Source organism: Mesoplodon mirus, assembly GCF_964341445.2.
Source record: "Mesoplodon mirus genome assembly, chromosome: 3".
Taxonomy (NCBI): domain Eukaryota; kingdom Metazoa; phylum Chordata; class Mammalia; order Artiodactyla; family Ziphiidae; genus Mesoplodon; species Mesoplodon mirus.
In genome coordinates, this window is record NC_138978.1 from 198,077,859 (window position 1) to 198,094,889 (window position 17,031).

At 60.9% G+C, this 17,031-nt stretch overlaps 1 protein-coding gene across 2 annotated transcripts; it reads right to left on the minus strand.

Moving 5' to 3' along the window:
* Positions 1 to 819: 819 nt before the first annotated feature.
* On the minus strand, positions 820 to 12,389 carry TMEM9 (transmembrane protein 9). 2 transcript variants are annotated; one of them, XM_082614436.1, is made up of 6 exons: positions 12,359 to 12,389; positions 11,803 to 11,904; positions 10,688 to 10,779; positions 7,809 to 7,917; positions 5,439 to 5,570; positions 820 to 1,436 (listed from the first exon to the last, which is right to left on the minus strand). In XM_082614436.1, the coding sequence occupies exons 2-6, from the start codon at positions 11,866 to 11,868 to the stop codon at positions 1,290 to 1,292; spliced, it is 546 nt and encodes a 181-aa protein (XP_082470562.1). In that variant the 5' UTR covers positions 11,869 to 11,904; positions 12,359 to 12,389; the 3' UTR covers positions 820 to 1,289. The 2 variants fall into 2 exon arrangements, with proteins under 2 accessions (XP_082470562.1, XP_082470561.1); XM_082614435.1 differs by lacking the exon at positions 12,359 to 12,389 and adding an exon at positions 12,087 to 12,316.
* Positions 12,390 to 17,031: the final 4,642 nt, after the last annotated feature.

The window sequence follows — 17,031 nt, forward strand, 5'->3', positions numbered from 1 at the left end:
TTCTGCCTGGGTCCCGGACGCACCCCCGCCACACTTCCGGGATGGATGGATGGATGTGACTCAGCCCTGGCAGCCCCTGGAAGCTTCTCCTGCCAGCGCTCTTTCCCTGGCTGCTCCAACCCCTCTCTGAGTACCTGCTGGTTTTCATTTGGGGAAACATACGGGCTTTTCAGTGAGCGCCACGTACCGTATCTGTAAGATACTGCCATCAGACACTGTTCAGAGTTTCAGGGGACTCTCCCACAAAGGTGAAACATAAATAAACTCAGGATAGTTCCTAAGGGCCAGTTCACCCACTGCCCCCTGCAGGGAATGGAGCCTGAAAGGAGCAGCGACCCCGCCCAGGCCCCCCGTGGGCCCCGTCCGCCACAGCCACCTGGACTGTCCGGGCCCTGCCTCTCTGCCTGGACCCCTCAAGGACAATGCTCCTGTCCCCTCTCTGGGTCCACCTGTGAAACACTCGTAGTCCCTGAAGTCTCTTGAAATCCACAAAGTGAGACAAGTAAGACAATTTCATGATGCTTCCTTGATTTACAAGTAACAGAAGGATGACATTCCTCTCCATGCACTGGTACAATGAAATTCAGGGACAAGTGTCAATCTGAGGATAGGAGCCCAGGTGCTCAGAGCCACCGCTCGGCCTCGGGGTCCTGTGGTCCCACCAATGGCTCAGCAATTGCAGACCGGGGCGGGAGATGGGGGGCACTGCCTGGCTTCCTGAAGTGGGAGCGGGGCCAGGAGGCAGAGTGAGCAGGGTCCTTGGCTCTGCCTGCATCGATGGGAGAAGAGGAAGGGGAAGAGAAGCTGGAACAGCGTCCAGGTGTGCCCTGAGGACAACGGCCGGGCTGTGGCATCAGCCTTCCCAGCAGAGCCGTCCCGAGGGCTGGAGTGAGGCCATGCCCGGGCCGAGGAGTCGGGTCGGGAGGAAGCTGGCCGTGCCTTCCTCTCCCACACTCAGTTCCTGACGACCGAGCTCCCAAGGTCTGCAGCCGGGAGGGTGGCGAGGAGGGAGCAAGGTGACAGGGTCGCTCCAGTCCCAAGAACCCCAGCCCTCCCTCCCCTGAAGACCACCTGCGCAGGCAAACTGAGACCATGGACCCAGCGCTCTTCCTAGATCATGCAGCTGAGCACATGTCAAAACAGAGGGAGAAGGAAAAATGCCCCGGGCTTTAAAGGGGAGACCCGGAGGGTGGCACCGAGTGGGGAGAGTGGCCAGCTCCGTCCAGCCCTGGAGGCTGGCAGGCGCGGCCTCCGGTCCTGCCTTGACCGTGACCCAGCGGCACGGCTGCCTAGCTGAGCATCTTGTGCCGATCGAAGACCGTCTTCCGCTGCTCCTGCACCTGCAGCTTCCACCGCTGCTGCGCTCCCTCCACGCGCTCCAGGACCGTGTTCGCCCGCGGCCCGGAGAAGGTGGCGGCCGCCACAGAGCGAGCGTCCTGTTGCGGGAGGAAGAGGAGGCTTGGCACCCAGACCCGGGGGGGTCTCAAACGCCTGACATGGAAAACAAAGCCAGGAGAGCGACCCCGAAGGCCTCCCCGAGGGCCCACCCAGCACAGGGCGCCCGCAGCTGTGGGATGGGCGGGGGCCCGGGAAGCGGGGGGCTCTGGTCAGGCCCGGCCTCACCCCAGACTGGCTCCTGAGCCTCGAGAGGAGCGCGGAGGGTCAACACAGAGGACGCGATGACCCTGACGTCCGAGGAGAGGCACCACGTGCCCCCGCGGCTGGTAGCGGGCTGCAGGACTCCTCGGCCCTGCCGGCCACGGCCAGGACAGCGGGGAGACCCCCAGGACCTGCTCTGCCGGGGCTGGGGCCCCAGCTCGCTCCCCGAAGGACAGCGTCTGGCAGGTGGAGCTGGGCGCTCGCCCTGCGTGCCCATTCCAGAGCCCGGGCCGCGCTGGCCGCCTCCCGGCTCTGCCCCGTGCCCCCTCACCGCCCTCAGAACTGCGCTGCCGTCAAAGGCAGCATCTTCCCCTAATTACCACTTCTCGGCCTCTGAAGTGCCAGAGCCCATGCATTTCCTGCAGGACCCGAACCTGATCTCTGGGGGGAACTGGAGCCAGGGCCAGGCCCACAGCCCGGGGGATTTCCTCCCCAGCTCTCCCTGCCTCTCATCTCCTGCCACACGCCTCTTAAGGGATTAGCACACGTCTCTAAGCCCAGGGCCGCCCAGCAACTGCAACTCTGCTTCTAATGCCCCGAGCTGGCACAGGTTCTGTCGCCATGCAGCTGCCGGGCTGGGGAGGTAGGGGCGGGGGATGGGGGCGAGGGGAGGGGAGGCAGCGCGCTGGCGGCGGGCGGTGAGGCTGGCAGGTCGTCACTGCCGCCCACAGGTCTGCCCAGGGTGAGTTAGGGACGGACGCTGCCCCCCGGGAGCCCTCGGCCCGGGACCCCGAGGAAGCCTCTCTGCCAGGCTGGACGAGGACCACGGCAGCACCCCAGGGGCAGGTGCCGGAGCACCAGAGTCGAAGCCAGGACCCTGGGTTCTACAGCTGGCCACCTTCTCCCGGCCTTGGCCACTTAGCAGCCGTGTGTCCCTGACAAGCCACTTGATTTCCCCAAGCTCCAACTTAGTAAACCCGGTCTTCTTAGGCTTTTCTGCCTATACTGTCAACAGGAATTACATGCGCCTGGTGACCCAGTGCGGAAAACACACACACACACCCCTTCACACGACACTCAGCATGATGCCCTCTGACGTCCTCTGCCCTGCTCCATGTCACTGTTTTCAGTGCTGGTCATGACTCAGGACCTTGTGGGTCGCCGGCGCCCCACACCCTGACACACACGGTTTGTGACCAGGAGCGGGGTACGGCAAGGTTACATATACAGTAACACGTGTAATGGCCTCAGCACACTGCTGTCAAGAGTTGGAGCCCGCGGGGTGTTCAGTCTCCTTCCTCCCCAGCAGTTCACGGTGGGAAGATTACTGTGGAATCAAACCTGGCTCTGCACCTGGGCTCTGGCCCTGGAGCACGACCCTGGCTGACACCCTGTCCTCGGAACCTGCTTCCCACCCACGGATGGAGCCTGCAGGAGCGTCTTCTCAGGGACAGTGGGCGCACAGCGTTCAACGGTGCCTGGCAGATCACAAGCGCTCAATTCACAGCCACTGTCAGTGTGAGACCCACTCCCGGAGCCCCCAGGCAGGAGGCGGGACCTGCCCTTGAAAGGTCACCAGTGTCACTACTTTTCGGATCGTCCCTTCCCTCTTGGGCTCCTCGCCGCCCTGGGAAGGGAGGGGCCGGGCAGCAGCCCAGGGTCCCCCGCTCCCGCCCAGTGGGCTGTGGTCTCGGGGGACCTTGCCGAGCTGAGGCCCACGCAGCGAGGCCCAGAGACACCCAGAACCGTGCAGGAACCCTTCCTTCTCTCTCTTCAAAGGGGACCAAACCTACCCATCTAGCACAGCTCTGTTTCCGTTTCTGCCCCAGCAAAAAGGCTGGCTTCCTCCTTTCAAAGGACGTCTGAGCCGGGGGATTAGTCCTGATGCTGCTGGAATCAGGAAAGGCAGCGCCCAGCACGGCACCGGGGGCCCACCGGGCCGGCCGGCACCTTCAGAGGGAGCGGGGCTTTCATCTCCTCAGCGCTGTGGGCCAGGCCCCCTTCCTCTCTGTCCTCCAGCCCCAGGGCAGGAGCTCCCGGCTACAGGAATGGGGGGACGAAGCGGAAGGGCCCCCATCCTGGGATGTGATCGACCCCCCGACTCCTGGGGTGTGGAGGGGAGCCTTCTCAAGGTCACTGAGTTGCACAGGCCGAGAGCCTGACTTTCTTCCTCTTGGGGTGAAAGCTAAGTCCCCCGCCCCGGGGGGACCTCATCCCTCTGAAGGGAAATGCTCTTCAGAGCATCTTCAGAGATTCAGCTCAGCCAGGCAGGGCCTCCTACCCTTGCTGGCCCCAAGCCCAGGCGCCACCGCGGTCCCCGCTCCACTCAGCTCCAGCAGCCCCAGCACTTAAGCGGCCCCTCCCCACCACGGAAGAGCCCCGCTGCCAGGAAGCCTTCCCCCACTAACACCGAGGAAAAGCCAGCCCCCGGCTTCCCCCGCCCCTCCCCTGACCTCCTTCTATCCCGCATCCCTGACCAGGGGCTCTGCCTCGGGCTCGGACCCTGAGGGCAGGCCGGAGGTCTGTCTACACGGGGCACCTGCAGGACCTGAGTACATCAGGAGGAAGAGAAACAAGGACGGGGCGAGCCGGGGTGCCCAGGGCGGGGCCCATAAAGAGCAGAGCGGCTTGCCCCCCCTTCGGGCTCCGCAGCCAGGTGGCACACATGCCGGGGAGGCCGCGGGGGGAGGCCGCGGAGCCGTGTAATCACGGCCCATCTCTCAGCCGCTCCCCAGCCAGGACTGCAATTACCGCACGCAGCCCCTAATCACGGGGCGCTCACCCGCGCCACTGTGCCCCCAGCAGAGCTGCTGTTACCGCGCGTTAATGACCAGGTAGGCGCACGAGATTTCCTCCTGGACAGAGACCACCCAACTGCCAGCCCCCCCGCCTCCCAGCCCTAGCTCCACCGGCTGGGCGCATGTCAGCAGGAGGCCGGGGGCACCCACCCCGGAGGGGCCGTGGGGTCCAGGGACGGGCCAGGCCCCGTCCCTCCATGGTCGTGTGCAGGCCTGCCCGGCGCGGCCGGGCAGCCCCTCTTCTCGGCGGGAACCTGCCCTTCCCAGCTCCACCCGCTGCGTGAGATGCTCTCAGGGGCGACAGCCCGCCGGCGCTGCAGCCCAAGCCAGGTGCTCTAGTGACCACTCACCCCTTCACCTCGCTCCCCTGTGTCTCTGCAGGAAGAGCCCCTCTTACACGTGTTAGCCTCCCGGCTGTGGTCCTTCCACCCCGGCTTTACGTAAACCAGGGTGAGGCCAAGCTCTCCGCACCTGCGCGCAGCCGGTCCCCAGGGCAGGAAGCGTCCTGAGCCACACCTGCCCGCAGATGCCACCCTCTGGGGCACCCCTCCTCCCTCATTGCTGTCTCAGGCACACGTGGCAGCTGTGCAGGCCCGAGGGGGCGAGCTCGAGGGGCACAGGCCAGGAGCCCCTGACACCGTCACAGCTCTGTGCACGGCACACACCACCTCTCACTCCCACAGAGCTGCCTGCGCCTCCTGTGTCCCACCCTGGGCTCCCCTGACTCTCTGGGTACGCTCTCCAAGTCCACTGTCGGCCTGACACCAAGGTCTGAGCACCCACATGCGGCTGCCTGGCGGGCTCACTGCCCCTCTGCTAGGAATGCAGGGCGACAAGGAGGCTCCCCGACCTGTGCACTGAAGCTGCCTGATGCCAGATCAGGGCAAACTCAAGGCTGCCCGGGCTGAGGAAACCCTGCAGTCCTGGTGACGCGAACGGGAGAAGAGGCGACTGGAGCACTGGGGGATGGGAAGGCGGCCCCCGCCCAGGCCCCAGGGACGCCGCGTGTGGGCGGAGGGGCGGCGGGGTGTGGCCCGCTACCTCGTTCTCCTCCTCGTCGTGCAGCCGCTCGGTGTAGGCGTCCGGCTTTCGAATCAGAGGGTCCACCAGCATCAGGAAGGCCATGTACAGCAGGAGGGCGCCCACCACCGACAGGTAGACGACGATGATGACCTGCGAGCGGAAGAGACCCAGCTCGCCCTGCGGGCCGCCACCCGCCGCTCCTGTCCCTTGCCGTCTGTCTTCACCGGGCAGTGGGGCCTCAAGTGCTGGAGGCCAGGAGACCGCGGGCGCGGAGAACGACCCGCCCCACCTTTACCGACTGTGCCCTCGGCGGTCGGGACCCCACAAGAGCCACCGGTTCTCTGGCAGCACAAAGATGACAGATGAGGCGCCCCCAGGAGCGGAGAGCGGGGAGGGGAATGTGCCCGGCCAGACGGGGGCGGGGGGGAGCGCCCGTCAGAGCGGGGAGAACCGAGCCCTGCCGAGGACAGCACAGGGTGCCGGGGTGGGAGCTTCAGTCCCAAGAGGGCGAGTCACCGTCAGGGGGCAGAGGGGACAGCCAGGCGGCCACGGCCCCTCCCTCGTCAGTCACAGCAGGAGGTGAGGCTGGGGCAGAAAGACAACTTCCAGAACCTCTTACATGCCTGGAGAGCCTCCCAAGCTGCAGTCATTTTTGTTTTACAGGAAAAACAGAGTCAAGGAAGCTAATAAGATGTTTCCCAGCGTGGGTACTCCGGGCACCTCAGGCAGGACTCCCCAGGACACTGCCCTCCACGGTCAGTAACACGCCGCAGTTACTGGGGCCACAGTCCATCTCCAAATGTCCCCCAGGGGCTGACACTCACCTGATGCAGACCCCCCCAGGCCACACCGTCACCCTCAGTCCCAAGAATACTAAGTGGCGGATGCGCCTGGAACCCGGATTTCCTGACCACAACTCCTATGCCTTTCTGACACTCACCTAATGCAGATCCCCCAGGCCACACCGTCACCCTCAGTCCCAAGAATACTAAGTGGCGGATGCGCCTGGAACCCGGATTTCCTGACCACAACTCCTATGCCTTTCTGACACTCACCTGATGCAGATCCCCCAGGCCACACCGTCACCCTCAGTCCCAAGAATAGTAAGTGGCGGATGCGCCTGGAACCCGGATTTACTGACCACAACTCCTATCCCAACTGCCATCCGTCGCTGCCGACCCCAGCCCCGCGTCTACACTGTGACGGGAGCCGAGCTTGGTTCACGGCCAGGTCCAGCTGGACCACACGCCTCCCTGACTGGGGCATCTTCAGACAGGGTACAGGATCAGAACCCTTGCCTGTACCCCAGGAAGCGGGGGGGGGGGATAGGGCTGACTCTCTTAACAGGCTGAAGCTGGAGGGGGTTCTCTCTGGTCTCTTAGCAAGGACTAGAGGGAAACTGGGGGATTAGGAAGTGTATCTGATGAGGTCCCCACATCAGGAAGCCCCTTGAATCTAAGGTCTTGGGGACCTGGCCCCCCAAGCGTGGGGCCAGTGGATAAGCTCAGAGGGGAAGGGGTGATGGCAGGGAGAGTGGACAGGGGAGAGGACGAGCACCACGGGCCAGGCAGGGAGGACAGCGGTGAGGACCACCTCGCCGCCAAAAGAGCCTCAAAAGGGAAGCCCGATGGCAGGCTCAGGGCTGTTGCCAAATCCCTGCGGGCTCTTTCCTGATGCTATGTCCCGATCCTTCACCAGACACGCAGAAATAAGCTTAAAAGCTGGACCAGGAGAGGCTTATGTTGGAAATCGGCAAGCATGGCCAAGCTCGCCCTGGTTGGGGTGTGGTGGTGCTGGGGGATCAAGTCTGCCTGGAGGGGACCAGGGACCAGGCCTCTCCATGTCCTCACTGTGTGTTGGTGGCCATTCCACCACCTCCCCTGAATTCACTGATGCCCAGGAGAATGGGGTTCAGGGGAAGCAAGGGGGGCGTCTGATGCCCATCCTGCCAGGCCTGCAGCTCTGGTGTCGCTCTGGAAGCTTAACCAGACTGCAGGCTCCGGAGGGCGGGCTACCTCCGCTCCAGCATCGCTTACAGTGCCCGAGACACAGAAGGAGCCCCGGAAATGTCTACTGAACAAATGGAAGGCGAGAAGGGAGAGGAAGACGGGAAGCGGGGGGGAAGGGGTCTCCAGCCCCCCTCCCAGGTCCCCCCTGCGAGTGTGATGGCGTCAGAGGGGAGAGCGGCCCCAAGGGGGGTGGGAAGGGGGTCCCTGGGTTGCCACCTGGCCAGCCTCGGGGCCAGCCCCCCAGGCCCGAGCAGAAGGAAACAGGACAGGACGGAGGGCGGGGCGGCACCCCCCCCACGCGCAGGCCCCCCAGGGAGAGGGGGCGGGGCGGGGCCGCGCAGGGGGCGGGGCCGTGCAGGGGCGGGGCGGTCGCGGGCACCTTGATGGTGGTCGTGCTCCGCTCCTCGTACTTGCACTCGCACAGCAGGCAGTAGGCCTCCACGTCGTGGCCGGGCACCGGCATGGGCTCCACCACGTGCAGGCAGTTGCTGCAACAGACAGAGGGCTGTGGGGGCAGCCGGGGGGCTCCCCAGGGAGGGGAGGGTCTCTGAAGGGTCAGGCTGGCGGAACCCCTTTCCCAACCCACAGCCTCTCGAGGCCCTTGCCCTCCGCGACTCACGGGGTGAGTGTCCCAGTGGCACAGACTCCACCCTCACCCCACCCCAGTCCCTCGGGTCCAGGGTCTGTCCCCGTGGCAGGCAGCGCCTCCGCCAGGCCTCCTCTGACCCACGGACCCACCACAAGCCAGTGACTCTGCCTTCTTCAACACCTCTGAACCCCACTTCCCTATCCCCTCCCACTGCTGTGTCTCAGCTGGGCCCTGCCACCAGGAGCCTGGTGCCCTGGGCCTGAGCCTCCTCTGGGAGCTGTGCCTCTGGGAGCTGCAGGGGCGGTGCCGGATGACCCTCCAGGCCCTTCCAGCTCTGGCCCGGGCTGTCCCAGGGGCCCTCAGGCTCAGGCAGGGTTTCTGGCAGAGGCGCCAACAGTGTGGGCTGGCATGTCCTCCACAAGCCTCTGTTCCCCCTAAAAGTCCATGTGTGGAGGGTGTGATTTTACCTGAACCTCTGATGACCCCACTTCCAGCGCTGGGCACGTGGCTCCCTGCTATAACTCAGCCCCTGCCCGGGGAGGGGCCGCCGGACAGGGCCAGGTCCACACCCAGCACTGGGTCATCACTCCTGGGACCTCCCCTCTCTGGGGACCCCTACCAGCCTCCGAGGCCCAGATTTCTCCCTGGGTCTGGAAGGTCACTCTGGTGCACCAGTGGGACGTGTGGGTTCCCCACAGGGATGTGTTCTCTCCCCAGGGAATCAGTGAAACCGTGACATGTCCCTTTTTGGGGATCAGTGATAGCACCTTAGGGGAGAGGGTTACGGAACGGCAAGCTGGTTTAAGTCTCTGCCTTCTGCAGGTGATGTGTGTAACTTCTCTGGGCCTCGGTGTCCTCATGGACACAACAGAGGCTGAACTTGATCAGTGTCCTTCAAAATGTGCTCCCTGGGGCACCCCAGGGCCCTCTGTGCCGGAGGGTGGGAGGGAGGGGCCATGGACGCTCCTGCTCAGCCAGGGCAGCCCTGACTTTTACACAATGTGTTTCCAAAACAGATTTGTTTGAAGCCTGTATTTTTAGAAGCGTGAGAGACACTGCACTAGGCAGCTCGGGGACTGTGTCCATAGTGTACTCCTCGGGAGCTCCACCATCAGGGCGAAGGTGTTGGGGTTTCTGCCCCTCACAGGCACGAGGACCCCCAGCATGAGACGGCAGAGCGCCTGCAACACGGGAACGTGGCCTGTGCCGCTCAGACACCCTGGCTTCACGCCCCTCCACCAGGGGAAGGCCCAGGTGTCCTCCTCGCAGTGGAGGGACCATGCGGAAGGGGCCTGAGGACACAGCTGGTCTCCTCTGGCCCTGGCCTGAGGTCTAGGATCTAGGTTGGTCTAGGACCAACCGCCTCACAATCACTTATTTAAGAAAAAGTTCCTGCCATGCCCCACCCCCCCATATTCACTGAATCAAAATCTTGGGCGGGGGGGTGGTGGTGGTATCTAACGTACAGCATGGTGACTATCATTAACAATACATGTTAACAATTATGTACACTTGAAGTTGCTAAAAGAGTAGATCTTAAATGTTCTACCACAACCTACACCTGTACGGTTACCCTGTGAGGCGATGGAGGTGCTGTCTAACCTTGTTCCACAATAGATACATGTATCAAATCACGTAACCTTATACAATGTCTCATGTCTGATTCATCTCAATAAAGCTGGGAAAAACAACAACAAAAAAGAACCCAAAAATCATGGCGGAGAGGGTGCTGGGACTCTGTATTTTCTCAAAGCCCACCTGGTGATCCTGACACCTGACTAAGTAGAGGCAACGTTGACCTGGGCTCCCCCGTGTGGCGTAACCGCTCCGCGGGGACCGGATGCAGGCATCACCGCACCTGCACGCTCAGAGCCCTCCGGGATGAGGCGCCCCTGTTGCCCCTGCTCCTCAAACGGCCTGCACGAGAAACGCCCCCTCAACTCACACTTCAGTCTGGTTCCCTGGAGCTCTCCTCGCTGGCCCCAGTCCTACACCCAAACCACACGGTGCGCCTCAGAGCACGCCAGCCCCTCTCCTGCCCTCTCAGCTGCGTGTGGCCCCAAGTCCTCTCCTTCTCAGACTGTAATTCCTTAAACCGTTCTTTGCAGGAGAGCATGTTGAAACTTGCCTTCAACAAGCTGATGTCCTTTCTCTGATGATTTTTTGATTATTTCTCTCTTTTTTGAAGTGAGGCATCCAGAAATGAATTCAAGACCCCAGGAGTATAATGTAAATTCTCTTTGTGCCTCAATCTCTGCAGCTATAAAATGGGATCACAACCCATCCCACTGCCTTACAAGGTGGTTAGACACTGGCATCAAATGACGCATGTAACAGAGCTTCGCCAAGAGCACGCAAGTAGGCGAAAGATCCCACGGTATGTGGCTCTAATACTTACCTCTCCCAGCTTCTCTGTTACCATTTCGCAGATATGAACAAACACCCAAATCAAAGCAAATCAAAATAACGAAATCCACTCCTCTGACCAGGAACCCCTCAGCTGGAATTAAAGACATGTGCACCCTATTTCTAATCGGTTGTGTGACCAGGGACAAAACATTCCTTTGTAAGGTTCTCCATAGAAACGGGAGAGCAAGCTTATCCTCCAGGGGTCCACGAACCCCAGTCAACACCCACAACCTCAAGGGCCAGCCTGGGCAGTGCCTTACCAGTCCTTCTGTGACACATTCTGGTTGTAAATGTGTCCACTGATGTTTCTATATGGTGGACAGATGCATTTGCACCGGATATCTTCAGAACTCTGCAAGAGAAAGCACATATCAGGTGAGCAGGGCCCCTGGGTTCAAGTTCTAGCAAGACTCAACTTTCAGTTCCCTGTTGCATAAGGTGACCATATGAATGCTCTTGACCTTCCCCCATGCCCAAGTTCAGCAGGAACGACTTCTGCAGGAAGGATGCTACATCACAGCGTCCTCAAGAAACTGTCTGGGGGCGCGAATGATACTCACGGAAGGCTACCCAGGGCTGCCACTCCCAGGTAGGGGGCTTGGGGGAGGAGCAAGCAAGGTGGCAGTCCTTGGCTCTGGGCCTCACACCTGTGTGTGTACCCAGGTCCAGCAGTCTTGGCGGCTGGCCTCTTCCCCCAACCCCACCTCCAACTTCCTAGGTTAGGATCAGGGAAGGAAAAGGCTGGGGTGAACCAGAAAAAGTGGACGTTTCCATGGAGACACTCAAGCAACCCCTCTGGAAGTTCTCCCTCCCTGGAATGGGTCAGAGACAACACAAAATTTTCATTCGAATTAGCATTCCCAGGAGGAAGTGGAAACAAACCCTGAGACTCAGTCTGATTCAAAGCCTCAGTGAATCATAATCTCGAATTCCAGAGACCTACCCAAACCCAGCTCCGGGCCATTACCCCTAAGGAATGGAAGTTACCTCGAGTCCCAGCTCGAGTCCCAGCTCGGGGGTGGGTCCCCTCCACCCAGAAACCTGCATCTGTGCAGACTTCACACTCCTCACATTACGCCCACTCCTTAGGCTACTGGAGGCTCCGACTAGGGCAGTGGGCACCCAGGAGCAAAGGAAGAAGGTGCTGAGAACTTTGACAACTTCCCCAAACACAGAACCCGGACTGGAATTCCACCTCCGGCGTGCCAGATCCACACGCGTGCCCCGCAGATGCCCCCTCTCCTGGAGGCCTGCAGCCTAGGGCCGAGAGAATATGCACCGGCACGGCCCGAAGGGGAGTGAGGGGCCGGGCTGGAGCAGCAGCCCCCCAGGGATGCCGGGGCACAGGCAGGGTGGTCGTGCATAGGAGCTGCACCTTGTTGGCTTGGGCTGGGGGCACCAGCAGACTTCCGACCACGGCCACCAAACACAGGAGCTTCATGCTTCTCAGACTTTCGGGGCCGGCAAGATCGCCCACCTGGAAGAGAAATACTGAGGCGGAGAAGGGGCGGGCGGCCACGCAGCACCCTTGGCCCCGGAGCGAACCGCTCTGCTCCGGCACGGGAAGTGGGTGGGAGCTGGGCCCGGGGTCCTGGGCCTTCCAAGCCTGGTCCGCGAAGGCGCTTCCCTCTCCCCCAGGCCTCGACTTCCACAGCCCACCTGGCGCGCCGGGCCGCGGGGCCTCCCGGGCGGGGCCACGGGCCTCGGGTCCGCCGGACAAGGCCGGCCAGCGACCCCCATCTCGCGTTCCTCCGCCCTCCCTCATCACCGCCCGCAGCTCCTCCCGCTCGGGCCGAGGAGAACTTGGGGCGCGGAGCCTGGGAGCCCCAACCCCACAGCCAGGCCGCGGGCTCCGGACCCCAGGGCCCTCGCGACCCGCGCGACCCCCGCGACCCCCGCGACCCCAGCACCCCTCCCGCAAGTCTGCTAACCTGCGAACCCCGCCTTGGCAGCACTGGAGCCGGCCGGACCCGCCCCTCCAGCTTCTATTGGCTGCTGGGGATGTCATCAAGGCCACAAGGCCCGCCTCCGCATGGGCGCCGAGGCTCCGCGCAAGGGAGAGGGAGGCATTTCTCAACCCGACCAAACAGGAAAAGGGAGCGTCTGCAAGCGAACGAGAAGCTGGGAAGGTGTGGCCTCCTTGCGGCCGCAGAATTCCACCGCCGAGCTCGCTCCTCCCCGTATTCGAAACCCGGGGTTTCGGAGGGGGCCTAAGCTGTTCAGTCTTGCCGTTTCATAGAGAAAGCAATTGATAACCAATAAGCTAGTAACGACAATAACGATAAAAGCAGATTCAAGGGCTCTGTCCTCATCCACAATTTGGAGATGTTATCTGAGTCGCATCTTTGCTGCAGAGGGCGGCCCCACCTCTCCTCCCCATCCCCGGCAGGAGGAGGAAGCGGGGCGGCGAGGGGCGGCGAGGGGCGGGCTGGGCCCGTGAAGGGTGCGCCCGCAGCTCCCAGCCTGGTCCCCTGGTGCTGGTTCTGGACCCGGCAGATGGAGGCAGGATGTGCGGGGGGCGGGGGAGGTCCGGGCCGCTGAGGGGCAGGGGTGAACTCGGTCCAGCTGCAAAGGAAAGAGAGGGGAGTCGTCCGAGTCTAGGGCACCGACCCTGGTGAAGACACCTGGGCTTTGGTCCCGCTCTGCCACTAAGCAGTGGTGTTACCTGGAAGACACCTCCCCTCTCCCGCCTCTGCTTCCTTGTCTGAAAGGAGTTGGTTGGATGCAAAGACCCTTCAGTCGATATTTTGGGATTCCGTGGGGGGGGGGGCTTGACGTGGCCCGCCCCTCCCCGCAGGTACTGTGGATTGTGGTGGGCACTTCCTGTGGGGATCGTTGGGTTTGTGTTGGTCCTTCCTACTGATATGTGTCCCTGCGTGTATCCCCTCCACCTGCAGAGTCCCTGTTTGCTGAATTGGGTAGATTTAAAATCCGCCAGCCGGAGGACCGGCAGGAGGCGCCACAGTGGCACACAGAGCTTGTGGGCTTTGGCCCTAGGCCAACCAGGGCACCATTCCTGGTTCCTCTCGTACTAGTTGTGAGAATTGGGGTGGTTGGCTTATCCTTTAGAGAGCCTCGGTTTCCACATCCATAAAATGGGGATAATATGACCTACTTTCAGGATATAACGAGTCTATATGTGCAAAGTACCTGGAACAGTGGGGGCTCTGTCAATGGAGACCGTAGCTCATTCTGGAGGTCAGAGTGGCTGCTTTGGGGAGCAGGCTGGGACAGAGAGAGGATGCCTGTCCCGTGGGGGCAGAAGGGACAGTTCAGGCACTGGAAAAACACCCTCTCCCCCATACACCTCCTATGTGGCGGTGGAGACCTTCTTGGGGACAAAAGCAGAGGGCCGAGTCTCGGTCACCTCCAGCGCATGATCCTCTGACACCCGACACTAAAGGTACCCAGTGCTGGTCTCACCATCTTCACCACAAAATGGAAGCGAGGCCTCCCAGCTTCCTCTGTGCACCATCATCCTGCCCTTCTCAGGAATGCGAGGACGTGTGCATCAAATGATCTTTGACTCTGTTCCCTCCTGTCTCCACCTCGAGTCTATGCCGGCGACCCTAAGGGACAGCCATCATCGCCCCGCTGGCATACTGCACTCTGTCCTCCTGCTTCCATCCCGTCTTCCATCCAGTCCTGTTTTCAGCACCTCGCTCACTGCTCTGTAATCCCTGTGAGCACCCTATCGCATCAGCTCGAGACCCCTCCACCTGATGTCCGAGCCCTGGCCCTCCCATCTCAGCTCTGGTTACCCCGCACCAGCTGTCTCCCACATTTGGCTTTGCTCATATGAGTCCTCTTGGCAGGATGTCATCACCCCCTCAGCCTGCATCTCTTTCAGACCTCTGCCCCAAGCGCTTCTCTTCCAGAGACTTTTCCCAGGTAGCCCTACCTGACCCAGTGCGCCTCGTTCCCACACGTCCTCCGTGGGCCCTGCGTTTCAGAGCCAGGCCATCGAGAGGAGGCTGAACCTCTTTATTCAGTCCAATTCCACAAGCGTGTGCCAAATACTGTCCAGATGCCCCAGGGGACACAACAGACAAGCCACATGTGAACCCTGCTTTCAAGATGTGTCTTGTAGAGAAGGCATGTAGCCAGAACGTAATTTAATATAGTTAAATTCTATAGAAGAGTTTCTGCACTAAAATGTTTTTAGAACGCTACGTACCCGGCACTGTGCTAGTTGCTAGGATATATCAGTGGACAAGAGAGACCCTGTCCCTGCTGTCATGGTACTTGGCATTTATTGCAGGAAAATGACAAATCAACAAGCCGTTACAATCCAGGGTGCTGGAAGCTGTGGAGAGGAAGATCTACAGAGGCCCACGGGCCAAGTCAGCCCGGAAGGTGGAGAGGATGCTTTGAGGGTCTCGGGGGCTACCGGAGCTGGGCCAGTGAGGGCCAGAATAATGCCCCCCCAGATGTTCATATCCTAATTCTGGATTCTGTGAATATGTCACCTTACATGGCAAAAAGGACTGCGCAGATGTGATTAGGGGAAAGCCCTTGGGATGGCAAGAGGACCCTGGATTATCGAGGTGCGCCCAGTCTAATCAGGGGAGTCTTTAAAAGAGGAGAAGCTTTTCTGGTTGTGGTCGGAGAAAGATGTGAGGACAACAGCGGAGTCAAAGACATTGAAGGTGGAGGAAGGGGCCACGAGTCAAGGAATGTGGTGTCCTCTAGAAGCTGGAAAAGGCCAGGAAGCAGATTCTCCTCTGGAGGCTGCAGAAGGAACCAGCCCTGCTGACACCCTGACTTGAGTTCAGTGACACCTGGGTAGGACTTCTGACCTACAGAAATGGGACATCCTAAGCGTGTTTTCCGGGGATTTTTTGGCCGTGCCGCGCGGCATGCAGGATCTTAGTTCCCCGACGAGGGATCAAACCTGTGCCCCCTGCAGTGGAAGCGCAGAGTCTTAACCACTGGACCGCCAGGGAAGTCCCAAGTATGTGCTGTTTTAAGCCATTGAATTCATGGTAATTAACAAATTTAGAAAACTAATCCAACCAGGAAGGGTGGGCCAAGTTTGGCCCAGAACGCAGGAGCAGGGTGGTAAGGGGATGGCATCCCGCGTGGAGAGGGGGTGGGGAGCAGAGATGGGCTGGGAGAAGGCACATAGCAGAGCAGCATGGGGTTCGATTTGGCTCAAGCCCAGGGCTCGTGATAGGAAGGGAGGGCAGAGAGGTGAGCTGGGGCCAGACCTTCGTGCCAGCAGAGCCTGGGGGAGCTGGGGAATGAGCGGGGCTGCGGCTCGGGTTCTGGGACTGGATTGAGACCAGGCAACCTCAGGAACAGGCTCTGTCCAGCAGAGGAGGCCAATCCTGCTGCTTCCTTGTGGGACTGTTAGCCTTCATCCTGCCCCGAGTTTGGAGCCCTAGGGCTCAGGGCAGAACGCAGGCCCTGGTTTCCCTCTCCCGTACCTGCTTTTACACGAACAACTCTGGGTCAGTTTGGCCTTAAAGGCATCGGAGCCAGAGCTGAGGGTCTAGTTTCCTCCCCACTCTCTGTACCCATTCGGGGCACTCCTGGACAGAGACTGGGCTGTTGTCATCATCCCCAGACTGTGCCCACCCTCCTGGCACCCTTGGCACGGCCCTGGTCTCCCTCTAGAACCCCACAAGACCTGTCTGTCCCGTGTCTCGTGGCCTCAAGCTCCTATGAGATGACTAAGTTCCTGATTGTTCCATTAGCAGGCACGACTCAGCCTTCCCAGGGGACAGCTGCCCCAAGGGGTCATCCGACCGGAACAGAGAACAAAGCCCAAGGGTAGAATTCAGGCACTGTGTGCGTTCTGGATCACAGAGGAGCCCTGACCCACCCCTCGCAGATGGCAGGTCGGGGTCCCCAGAGGCCCTGTGAGGCCGTGAGTTTCCCTGAGGATGTCTCCCCTCTGCCCACAGCTGGACTCCCCAGCATCAGGGCAAGAGGGGCAGAGGGGGCCCTGCTGACAAACACACGCCCCCAGCTGGGCGCTGGCCTGGACCCGGCCCTCCAAGCTCACCTCCTCACAGATGCGCGGCTCTCCCAACACTAACTAAGTCAATGCTTGATCAAAGAATAACTATATTGGGCTTCCCTGGTGGCGCAGTGGTTGAGAGTCCGCCTGCTGATGCAGGGGCCACGGGTTCGTGCCCCGGTCCGGGAAGATCCCACATGCCGCAGAGCGGCTGGGCCCGTGAGCCATGGCCACTGAGCCTGCGCGTCCGGAGCCTGTGCTCCGCAACGGGAGAGGCCGCAACAGTGAGAGGCCCGCGTACCGAAAAAAAAAAAAAAAAAAAAAAAAGAATAACTATATTTATTGATAGTTGAGCAAAACTTTGAATCAAAGTGTTATTCTATCTAAAGTTTAATACGGGACATCGATTCTGTCCAGTCTAATATATATACATACACACATGTACGTGTGTAATAACACACACACGCTCACACATATGTAAATGTAAACTGTGGACCCACTTGCTGCCGGACGTTCTACCCGCGATTACTCTCCAGGCTCGTTATGTGCGTGGCCTTGCCCTGCACCCCCCTCCCTCTGTTGCCCTGTCTGGGCTCAGCCCGCACCCCTGCAATGCTTTCTGGGCTCAAGCATGAGGGT

Bases quoted from the DNA above. Each gene is read 5' to 3' on its own strand.
- TMEM9 (XM_082614435.1), bottom strand. From the start codon at position 12,167: ATGGGGGTCGCTGGCCGGCCTTGTCCGGCGGACCCGAGGCCCGTGGCC. The intron at 11,905-12,086 runs GTGGGCTGTGGA...TTTCTCTTCCAG, and splicing joins CCCGCGGCCCGGCGCGCCAG to GTGGGCGATCTTGCCGGCCC. The intron at 1,437-5,438 runs GTAGCGGGCCAC...CTCCCGCAACAG, and splicing joins ACGACGAGGAGGAGAACGAG to GACGCTCGCTCTGTGGCGGC.